Source organism: Trachemys scripta, chromosome 6, assembly GCF_013100865.1.
Source record: "Trachemys scripta elegans isolate TJP31775 chromosome 6, CAS_Tse_1.0, whole genome shotgun sequence".
In the NCBI taxonomy this organism is placed as follows: Eukaryota; Metazoa; Chordata; order Testudines; family Emydidae; genus Trachemys; species Trachemys scripta.
This window is the reverse complement of record NC_048303.1, coordinates 46,036,120-46,047,948: the sequence shown is the minus strand read 5'-3', so window position 1 is coordinate 46,047,948 and position 11,829 is coordinate 46,036,120. Positions and strand designations below refer to the sequence as shown.

The 11,829-nt window shown below is 42.5% G+C and overlaps 1 protein-coding gene across 1 annotated transcript in view; it reads left to right on the top strand.

Moving 5' to 3' along the window:
* Positions 1-544: 544 nt before the first annotated feature.
* The window catches only part of TNPO1 (transportin 1), a gene marked incomplete in the record, with an annotated part of 160,002 nt that continues 148,717 nt past the window's right edge, over positions 545-11,829 (top strand). Inside the window, 1 exon segment of the mRNA XM_034774657.1 lies at positions 545-660. Within this exon segment, the coding sequence (XP_034630548.1) occupies positions 652-660 (9 nt within the window).

The window sequence follows — 11,829 nt, the reverse complement described above, 5'->3', positions numbered from 1 at the left end:
TTCCCCCCAGCATGCAGTCTGGGACTGTGGTGGGCCCGCTGTGCACCCCTGACTCTCTCCACGACTTGCCCCTGCTTGCCGGGAGCAGATCAAAGAAAGAAAGAAAGAAGCAACAAGCTAAAAACTAGCCAACAAGCAACTCACAAGTCAATTAAGCTAAAAACAAGCCGAATTTCTGCGTTTTTTTCGTGGATTTGGTATGTCCGGGAGTGGGGTGTGTGTGTGTGACTGCAGGTGGCAGGAGCAAGGGGCATGGGCTGTCTGTGTGTGACTGTGCGGGGCAGTGGCTGGGAGAAAGGAGAGTTGGCTGTGTCTGTTTGTGACTCTGAGGGATGGGGGCAGAAGCTGGGGTAAGGGTATGGGGTTAGGGCGCGGCAGCCATTCCACTGTTGGCTCCAGCACACACCAGGCCACATGTCCCAGCTGGAGCCACCGTTGCCAGGGTTACAGGGATGTGGAGCCCCCGCCGTGCCAGGCCCCGCCCCAATCCCGCCCCCCGACCAATGGGATGGGCGGTGGCGGCGAAGCCAGGTTCCCTTTGTTCAGCCATTTCAGGGGCCGGAGTCGCGTTTTCTTGTCGGGCGCTGAGACGCAGCGGGAGAGGACGGGCCACTCCCGTCCCTCGCCACTCCCCTGCCGCCGGGCTCTGGGATGGTGTGGGTAGGTGTCTGAGCGCCGCGAGGGGCGGGCGGGGGCATCGCCCCCAAGCCGTCATCGCCTGCTTGCGGGGATAAGGGCGGCGGCAGTGCAGACACCGCGGGATGCTTCCTCCTCCGGGCCTAAAGGGTGAGTGGCCCTAGCGCCCCCAAGGCGGGGGGCGGGGAGCTGGGCATGTCTAGTCCCGGGCTCTGCCCTCCCCCCGGCTTTGGGTTCCAGTCACCGCGCTGCTTAACGACAGTGATGCACTGCCCGTGTCTTTGCTCCAGGAGGCTGGGGGCCCTTAAGGGCTGGGGTGTGTGCTAAGTACCAGCCATCGCGAGGCTGTAGCTCAGGTTAATGCAATACCCAGGCTTCACGCGTAAGCTACACAGTCAAGAAATGAAAGTTTCCTCTGTAACATAAACTTTACCATATTTTTTTTTGCCTTGCTCCCTTCATCGTGGGTCTCTGTGTCCTCCCGCTCTATAGATTTGGTTGTGTGGGTTTTTTCCTTTAAAGAAAAGCTAAGAGAGGCAGAAAAGTCCAGCACTGATATGGTTTATATATTCAGCAGGCTTAACTGTTGGGACTTGTAAATCCTTTGCGCTAATGGAGCAGTGGAAATACTGAGGGCTGGTAGGCTTTTAGGTTTGGTACTAAGTGGCTTGCGCCATTTGTAATCTCTACAGCTCTTCCTTGCTCTGAAGATATTAATCTCTCTTTCTCTCAATCGAATTTGCAATCTCCAGTTTCAGGAGTGGAGTTGGAAAATTGTAACCAAAATGCTGTACATCTGTGTACCCATATGGACTGTATATTATCTAAGTGAGCAGGTAGCAGTTTAAGGAATTTTCCACTGCAATTCTTCCTTATAACTTTGCCTATTTAATTTTTTATCCAGTGCTTATCTCCATAGCATTTGAGCACTTCACATATATTATTTAGTGCCCAAGGACACATAAGGAGCCTGTGGCAGAACTGGGAATTAAACCCAGAGCCCTTGACCAGTGTTTTAACCACAGTTTAAAAAAATTGGCAATATTTGTTCTGTTCATGAAAATCCTTTTTGCATGCCATATTTGAAATGTTGACAATCAGCTGTTTTTGAGTTATGACTGGGAGAATGGGTGGAAAGAGGGTCATATTTTTTTACAACGGGAGCAAACTATGCTCTTGTAATTATTTTTTGTTTATAAAATGGCTGGAGAATGTGCCCATCTTTTCCCCAAAATTAATCAGTAGTCAGACAAAACTCAAAAATATTTAAACACAAAAGTTAATTATTTGGAAAATTATGAGCATGTGAAATGGGTTAGAAAGTAATGTTTTTAATCTTTAAGTACAGAAGTTGTGGCTGGCATGAATATTGATTTAAGAACAAATTCTACCATCACATATATGCAGAGTTCTCAATGACTTCCAACTCCAGTCTCAATGACTTCCAACTCCAGTCCTGAATCGGGGCTGCAGCTGAATTTTGCTTGGGGTAGCCTGAGGGAAAGTGACTTTATGGTATCTTGGCACCTCCCAGATTCAGGAGGAAGCTGGGGACCTTAGTGGTCCCTGGTATAAATTAGAGTAACCCCAGGGACAGTGCTAACTTGTAGCCAGCTGCTGTGCCTCCCTATGGAGCTGTCCAGCAGCCCTGAATAGCTGGAGTACTGTGCAATTTGGCCATGTTTCCACCTTTCCCATATCTGTGCCTTCCCAGTCATGCTTCTAGTGCACCCCAATGCCAGGACTACAAGGAGAGGTGACATAAGTCCATTTGCTCTGCACCACTGGGAAATCCTTCCAGAGCTGGTGTACAGGGGCTGCAGTGGAAGCCAAAATCCTTGTCACTCTGTCTGCAGTGAGCTTTTACTTTAAAATCTCCCATGGGTGCAGCTGCACTAATGTAGTCCAGGTGCTGAAGATCTAGATAACAGGATGATACAAATGACAGGGGTCGGCAACCTTTCAGAAGTGGTGTGCCGAGTCTTCATTTATTCACTCTAATTTAAGGTTTCGCGTGCCAGTTAATACATTTTAACGTTTTTTGGAAGGTCTCTCTCTATAAGTCTATAATAAATAACTAAACTATTGTTATTTGTAAAGTAAATAAGGTTTTTAAAATGTTTAAGAAGCTTCATTTAAGATTAAATTAAAATGCAGAGCCCCCCCAGACTGGTGGCCAGGACCTGGACAGTGTGAGTGCCACTGAAAATCAGCTCATGTGCCGCCTTCGGCACACATGCCATAAGTTGCCTACCCCTTTGTTAGCACTATCATCAATGGGGCTTTACCAGTGGTAATGCAACAATGGGGATTTAAAATATAGATATTTAAAGTTAGGTGTAGACAAGGCCTGGGAGCCCAATTATTGCATCTGAAGGAAGAATTTTGCTGTAACTCTGTCTTGTCACTCCTATCCCCAGTGGAGGTGATTATTTATTAAATTAATCCACTCTTGCAGGCTGTCTGGGCAGGTAAAATTAAAATACATCTAAAAATTCTTCCCGCTGTCTTATGGTAGTGGTGTGGGAAATCTTGAGTATTGTGCATGAAATATCTTATTGACCTATTTAGCCTCACAAACAAGTAGAAAATGGCATATTTTAATGAGGGTAGAGAAGTAAACTGATAGAGCTAATTTCTAGCCATCAAAAGAATGCATTCTTATTTACTAACCAGCCTCAGTGTCAGTGTTATCAGTTAATTAACGAATTGTTGAAATAAATATGTAGCCTACTATAGAGTGGATGATTCTGAAGCTGAGGCTGAGTCTAGATTTTGTATTTTCAAATCTGACACATGGCATACAATTAAAAACCTTTAAATAAAAGTGCATTTTGTTTGAGTATAATATGGAAGCTTACTGTTAAACTATTTCCCTATTACACAGTTTAGTTATGTATAGCATATTTCATACAAACTACTGTAAATTACCTTATAAGGTTGAAATGTGTACAGCACTGTACACAATGGAAGACAAGGGGCCTGCTCTGAAGATTTTACAAGCTAAATAATTTACCGGTAATCAAAATTAAATACAAAAGGAGAAAGAGAAACTGAGAGGTCAAAGCAAAACTTTTTTTGGCTGAGATTAGAAACTAGATGGGAGATGACGAGGGGAAGAAATGCAGAAAGACTCTTCCAGCATCAGGATCTGGAAAGAAGGCCCTTGTACAAGTGGTGGTGAGATGGTAAGAAGAGACTAAGGAGCCAATGGTAGACATGAGATCTGATTCGCGTCAAAGACTGTTTACAAACAAACTTGCAGTAGTTTAACTAAAGGTACGTTTTTTAAACCAAACCAGTTAAACAAGAGCAAATCCCTGTATAGACCTACTGAGGCCAGGTCTATAGTGGCATAGCTGTGATGTAACTGTTCCGGCATTACCCTGTAGTGTAGATGCAGCCTACAGTGATAGAAGGAGGTTTTCTGTCGCTGTAGGATCACCACCTCATCTAGCAATGGTAGCTAGGTCAACAGAACAGAAACGTTCTTCTGTTCATCTAGCTACTTTTACACTGGGGAGTTAGGTTAGATTTTTCACACCCCTGAGCACCGTAGCTATGTTGAGCAGGCCTTATTTAGGTGTAAGAGTGGCTTCTATCATTTAGCTTAAGTCAAATCCTTACTCACTCACATAAGCTACTTTTAAACTGAAATGACAATGTCTACACAGGCCTTTGCACCCATTTAACCAAACTGATTTTTAAATAGATTTGAGTTAAACCGGTGCAACTGTCTGGTGTAGACAAGCCCTAAGGTACATTAGTGGAAATCAGGAGTGACTCCAGTGAATCCCATTGGGTTACAGAATATGAGATCAGCATAAAGGATGAAGGTCTGAATGGCTGAAGGATGTCCATAAACAGTAGTTAACAAAAAGAGGAGGTTTGAACTGTCTCTCAAAATAAATGGAGACCCAAATGAGTAACTTTAGTATGAGGGTGATGTGATTGCACTTCTTTTTATGTGTGGAGAAACTAGTCATCATCAGTATTTTGAAAATACTGCAATCTGGAAAGCTGGGACTTCAGGAGGCCACAGGAAAAAATATTTGTAATAATCAAACTGAGAGGAGAGAGTTATTTTGAATGTATTAGTGATCTCTATTTACCATATTGACATATTAAATATAAATTAGTTATCGCTGTGTAGCGCATATGAACATAAGAATGGCCATACTGGATCAAACCAATAGTCCAGCCAGCCCAGTGTTCTGTCTTCTAACAGTGACCGATGCCAGATGCTTCAGAGGGAATGAACAGAACAGGATAATTATTGAGTGATACATCCCCTCTCATCCAGTCCCAGCATCTGGCCTGGAGACTTGGGGACATCAGTTGCATGATGTTGCATCCCTGACTGTCTGAGCTAGTAACCATTGATGGATCTGTCCTCCGTGAACTTACCTAATTCTCTTTTGAACCCAGTTATTCTTTTGGCTTTCACATCCCTGGCAACGAGTTCCACAGATTTCTAGTGCATTGTGTGAAGAACTTCCATATGTTTTGTTTTAAACCTGCTGCCTATGAATTTGATGGGATGACTCCTGGTTCTTGTGTTATGTGAAGGGATAAATAACTCTTCCTTATTCACTTTCTCCACACTGTTCATGATTTTATAGACCTCTATCATAGCACCTTTAGTCATCTCTTTTCCAAGTTGAACAGTCCAATCTTTTTAATCTCTCCTCGTATGGAATCTGTTCCATAACCCTAATTATTTTGTTGTCCTTCTCTGTACCTTTTCCAATTCTAATGTATCTTTTTTGAAATGGGGTGACCAGAACTACACACAGTAGTCAAGATGTGGGTGTATCTTGGCTTTATACTGTGACGTTATGATTTTTTCTGTCTTCTTATCTATGCCTTTCTTAAGAGTTCCTAACATTCTATTAGCTTTTTTCCTGCTTCTGCACATTGAGCGCATGTTTTCAGAGAATTATCCACAATGATTCTAAGATCCCTTTCATGAGTGATAACAACTAATTTAGACCCCCATCATTTTGTATATAGAGGGATTATGTTTTCCAATGTGCATTACTTTCCTTTTATCAATATTTAATCTCATCTGCCATTTTGTTGCCCAGTCACCCAGTTTGTGAGATCCCTTTGTAACTCTTTGCAGTCTGCTTTGGACGTAACTGTGGTGAGTAATTTCTTATCACCTACAAACTTTGGCACCTCCCTGTTTACCCCTTTTTCGAGATCATTTATGAATATGTTGAACAGCACTGATCCCAGTACAGATCTCTGGGGGATCCTGCTGTTTACTTCTCTCCACAGTGAAAACTGGCTATTTATTCCCACCCTTTGTTTCCTGTCTTTTAACCAGTTACTGATCCATGAGAGGACCTTCCCTCTTATCCCATGACTGTGTACTTTGCATAAGAGCCTTTAGGGTGGGACCTTGTCAAAGACTTTCTGAAGGTCCAAGTACACTATATCCACTGGATCACCCTTGTCCACATATTTGCTGGCACCTTCAAAGAATTCTAATAGATTGGTAAGTCATGATTTCCCTTTACAAATGCCCTGTTAACTCTTTCCCAACAAATCGTGTTCCTCTCTGTGTCTGAGAATTCTGTTTTATACTACAGTTTCAAACAATTTGCCTGGTACTGAAGTTAGGCTTACCAGTCTGTAATTGCCAGGGTTGCCTCTGGAGCATTTTTTAAAAATTGGCATTATGCTATCTATCCTCCAGTCGTCCGGTATGAAGACTGATTTAAGTGATAGTTTACATACCACAATTAGTATTTCTGCAATTTTATATTTGAGTTCCTTCAGAACTCTTGAGTGCATACCATCTGGTCCTGGTGATTTATTACTGTTTAATTTATCAATTTGTTCCATGACCTCCAGTGTGTATATATTTATGATTGCTTTGAGGACATTATGCAGTGTCTGTATCATGAAATCCTTTAACCTTACTATATTTCCACAATATATGATTGTAGTATACATCTCAAACCATTGTATAAATTCGTTTATGCTGCAATGGAAGATGGTATTAAGATCTGCCCATTCCATTGATTACAGTAGTTCCGTAGTAACTAAAACACCTATTGCCCTGGTATTTAAGTAATGAACAACAATTAATTATTGCGCAATGTGGTCAACCTCCCTTATTTGCGATGTGGATGATTAGGTGTTTGTTTTTTTGTTTTGCTTCCTTCTTTCTTCCTTTCTTTCCTTCATACTTTCTACTTTCTCCCCTCTAATCTCTCATATTGTAGGTTGGTTCTGGGAAGATGCCAATACTAAGGGAAGGCCTCATTAAAGAGGTGAATCTTGCACTCAGCCAAGGTTGAGATCAACCGTTACATTTTCTGTTAATATGTTCTACAGCTGGAGTCATAGAATCATAGAATATCAGGGTTGGAAGGGACCTCAGGAGGTCATTTAGTCCAACCCCCTGCTCAAAGCAGGACCAATCCCCAACTAAATCAGTCCAGTGTACTTGGAAGACAGGAAAAAACTAAACAGAATATGTAGTGCCATAAAAAGTTTCCTTGTTTGGGAATACTTTTATAAGTATAAACATAAAAACAAATATTACATTAGAGCACCAGACTTAGGGTTACCATCTTTTAGTTTTTAAAAAGGAGGACACTCCATGGGGACCCGGCCCTGCCCCTTCCCCGCCCTCAGCCCCGCCCCAACTCTGCCCCCTCCCCTGAACGCTCCACCCCCTGCTCCTCCCCCTCCCCTGCTTCCCGTGAATCAAATGTTCGCGGGAAGCCTGAAACAGGGAGGCAGCAGGTAAGCTGGGGCGGGGTGCGGCGCGGCTCAGTCCGGCCCTCCTGGCCGAGCGGCTCCCTTCGGCGGCCGGCTGGCCGGCCCAGGCCAAGAGGCTCTGGCCCCGGCGTCTCCCGCCCGGCTTGGCTCGGGCCCTGGGGCACTGGCTCCCGGCCCGCCCCGGCCCCGCGACCCTGGCTCCTGGCCCGCCCCGGCCCCGCGACCCCGGCTCCTGGCCCGCCCCGGCCCCACGACCCCGGCTCCTGGCCCGCCCCGGCCCCACGACCCCGGCTCCTGGCCCGCCCCGGCCCCNGTAGAAGTACCGAAACCCTCCCTACAATAACCTTGCGACCCTCCCACAACTCCTTTTTTGGGTCAGGACCCCTACAATTACAACACTATGAAATTGACCAAAATGGACTGTGAATTTGGTAGGGCCCTAGATAGTATTAACTGTAACTCCATATTGAGTAGCACATAGAAAAATAAAAATATAGAGCAGCAAGGGGATCTTAAAGATCCCTTCATTACTGGAGTTCACATGTGCCTATTATATAGGGTTACCATACGTCCGGATTTTCCCGGACATGTCGGGCTTTTTGGGGCTCAAATCCCCGTCCGGGGGGAAATCCGCAAAAGCCGGACATGTCCGGGAAAATCGGGAGAGAGGGAGGGAGGGCTCGGCGGTGCTCGGCCGGGGCCTCCCTCCCTCCCTATTTTCCCGGACATGTCCGGCTTTTTGGGATTTCCCCCCGGACGGGGATTTGAGCCCCAAAAAGCCGGACATGTCCGGGAAAATCCGGACGTATGGTAACCCTACCAGACTGAGATTTAGGAGACCTGGGATGAGATCCTTACCCCTGCATAGGCCCCTTTCTACCTGGTAAAAGGGCCGGAACAATGTTGCAGGTCTGTAAAAGCCTCAGTTCAATTTGTGGGAGGATTCCCCCCCTAAAGACACTGTGGAAGACAGCAATAAGACTGCCTTCTGAGGACCCTCCTGAAGGCGTAGGGTGGGACAAGGTTGTGCAGTGGGAGGAATATGTTGAGGGCTGGGGCCACACATGCAGCCCTGCTAAGATTCTAACTACCACTGCAACCCACAGGCCAAACTCAAAAAGGTTGTAGTAATTTATATAGGCCCTCAGGGTTGTCTAAGTTAAATTGATGGCCTCTCCAACTCCTGGAGCAGCCCAAGGTCCGGAGGGCATAAAGGTGAAAAAGCTATACTAGCACCACATACTCCCTTCCCCCTCTCCTGGGCTGTCAGTTCTTTGCTGTGTGTCTCAGAGTTGCAGCACAGAATCTCACCCCGATCTCTACCATATTTCCACCTTGGCTACTGACTTACTATTGTGCATTGGGCAAAGTCACTTTGCCTCTCATTACCTTTGTATTTTTATCTGTAAAATAGGTACACAAAACTTATCCTCCCTTGTAAATCTTATGGAAATCTATGGATAAAAAGCACTCTATAAATGCCAAGTATTTTTATTTTATTGCTATTACTCTCGTGATGCTGTCTCCTGTTAGTAAGTGGTCATCCCAATTTTGTAGCACTTTGCACATGGTAATATCTACTGTCATTGCATTCTTTCTACCTATGATGTAGAATTGAACATTCAGAATATACATTCTGAATTGCAGATTTTAAGGAATATATTTTCTGAGCTAGTGGATTTATGCTATATTAATGGTTCTAAAATGTGATCTCTAGACCACTGGTGGTCTGCAGAGCTGCTGCCATCACAAATCATATTTAGGCAGATTTGATACTAATGTAAATCTCTACAAATTGCAGGGAGAAGGAATTTAACAAGTAGAAGATGCAAAACATAACCATATGCATTGCATTGTATCAAGTTAATCTGTATTGATACTTTGTTTGTTCATTTAATCTTTTTGATGCTCTTTTTGTGAAACCAAGCACTAGATCAGGTGCCACAGGAAAGTTGTAGAGTTGAGAGGGTGGTGGTGGTGGTGGTGGTGGTGAACAAGAGGATCTCTGTTTTCAGATATGGTCCACTGTATGAAAAAGCTTGGGAACCATTATAATATTATACCTAACAGATGTAACTGGAAAAATTTGTAACATTGTGCCATATTGAGTTCTGAAATGCCTCTTAAAAACATCTGTTCAGAGAAGCTACAAAAATGTTATATATCATGTATAGAGGAAATATAGATCAGTGGACTTGGAAAACGTAATAAATTCAATGCAATTAACTTTATTGGAGTGTCCAGAATATGAGATTTAATTTAAGAGGATAAAATTCATAGCATCCGTTGCATCCGAAGAAGTGAGGTTTTTACTCACGAAAGCTTATGCCCAAATAAATCTGTTAGTCTTTAAGGTGCCACCAGACTCTTTGTTGTTTTTGTAGATACAGACTAACACGGCTACCCCCTGATACTTGATAGCACTTTTGGTTGTGAAGTTGTATAAATCAATTAATTGCTGTCATTTGTCTTGTTGAATCTGCAGCTAAGCAGAATGGAATAAAGGCACCTGAAGTGTCCTCTTAGTGGAGTAAAAGTATAGCTTTTACCTTCTAAGTCCCATGTACATTTTAGACACTGCTATATGAAAGAAGTCTGGTTATAATACAGTAGTCCCTTGACATGGTATTAACCTAATTTCGTTTTGTAATGCAGAATGAACTCTGCATTAAGTCTTGAGCTTGATATTTTGGGGAAATGATTAAAAACACACTTTGCTCTTATCAACACTGCGTGACCAAATCTTGTTTTAACTTTGTTGGTGGACTGTAGTGTTGGGGCCAGATCCCCCAACACAATAGTTTCTCAGCATAGGTTATCAACATCACAGCTGAGTCATTGAAACCTAGGGATGAAGAGAAGTCAAAAAAACACTTGACATTCTAAAGGAGTAGTAGAATACATACGTTTTTAAAATTACTTTAACAATGTATTTATTTGTATTCTTTCTATTAAACATCAGATTTTACATGACATTAAGACTAAGCACAAGGGTTATAGGCCACAGGGATGGCTTTAGAATATAATGCTTTTTTTTAGGGCTGTCAAGCGATTAAAAAAATTAATCATGATTAATCACATTCTTAATAATAGAATATCATATATTTAAATATTTTTAGATTTTTTTACATTTTCAAATATATTGATTTCAATTACAACACAGAATACAAAGTGTACTGTGTTCACTTTATATTTATTTTTGATTACAAATATTTGCACTGTAAAAAACAAAAGAAATAGTATATTTCAATTCACTTAATACAAGTACCGTAGTGCAATCCCTTTATAATGAAAGTTGAACTTACAAATGTAGACTTATGTACAAAAAATAACTGCATTCAAAAATAAAACAATGTAAAACTTTAGAACCTACAAGTTCACTCAGTCCTATGTCAGCCAATTGCTAAGACAAACAAGTTTGGTTACAATTTGCAGGAGATAATGCTGCCCACATCTTGTTTACCATGTCACCTGAAAGTGAGAACAGGCGTTCCATGGAACTATTGTAGCCGGCATCGCAAGATATATATGTGCCAAATGCGCTAAAGATTCATATGTCCTTTCATGCCTCAACCACCATTCCAGAATATATGCATCCATGCTGATGACGGGTTATACTCTATAACAATCCAAAGCAGAGTGGACTGACGAATGTTCATTTTCATCATTGAGTCAGATGCCACCAGCGGAAGATTGATTTTCTTTTTTGGTGGTTCGGGTTCTGTAGTTTCCGCATGGAGTGTTGCTCTTTTATGACATCTGAAAGCATGCTCCACCCCTCGTCCCTCTCAGATTTTGGAAGGTACTTCAGATTCTTAAACCTTGGGTCAAGTGCTGTATCTATCCTTAGAAGTCTCACATTGGTACCTTCTTTGTGTTTTGTCAAATCTGCTGTGAAAGTGTTCTTAAAACGAACATGTGCTGGGTCATCATCGAGACTGCTTTAACATGAAATATATGGCAGAATGTGGGTAAAACAGAACAGGAGAGATACAATTCTCCCCCAAGGAGTTCAGTCACAAATTTAATTAACACATTATTTTTTTAAAGAGCATCATCAGCATGGAAGCATGTCCTCTGGAATGGTGGCCAAAGCATGAAGGGGCATATGAATGTTTAGCATATCTGGCAGGTAAATACCTTGCAATGCCGGCTACAAAAGTGCCATGCAAACACCTGTTCTCACTTTCAGGTGACATTATAAGTAAGAAACAGTCAGCAGTATCTCCCGTAAATGTAAACAAACTTGTTTGTCTTAGCAATTGGCTGAACAAGAAGTAGGACTGAATGGATTTGTAGGCTCTAAAGTTTTACATTGTTTTGTTTTTGAGTGCAGTTATGTAACAAAAAAAAATCTACATTTGTAAGTTACACTTTCACAGTAAAGAGATTGCACTACAGTACTTGTATGAGGTGAATTGAAAAATCCTATTTCTTTTGTTTATCATTTTTACA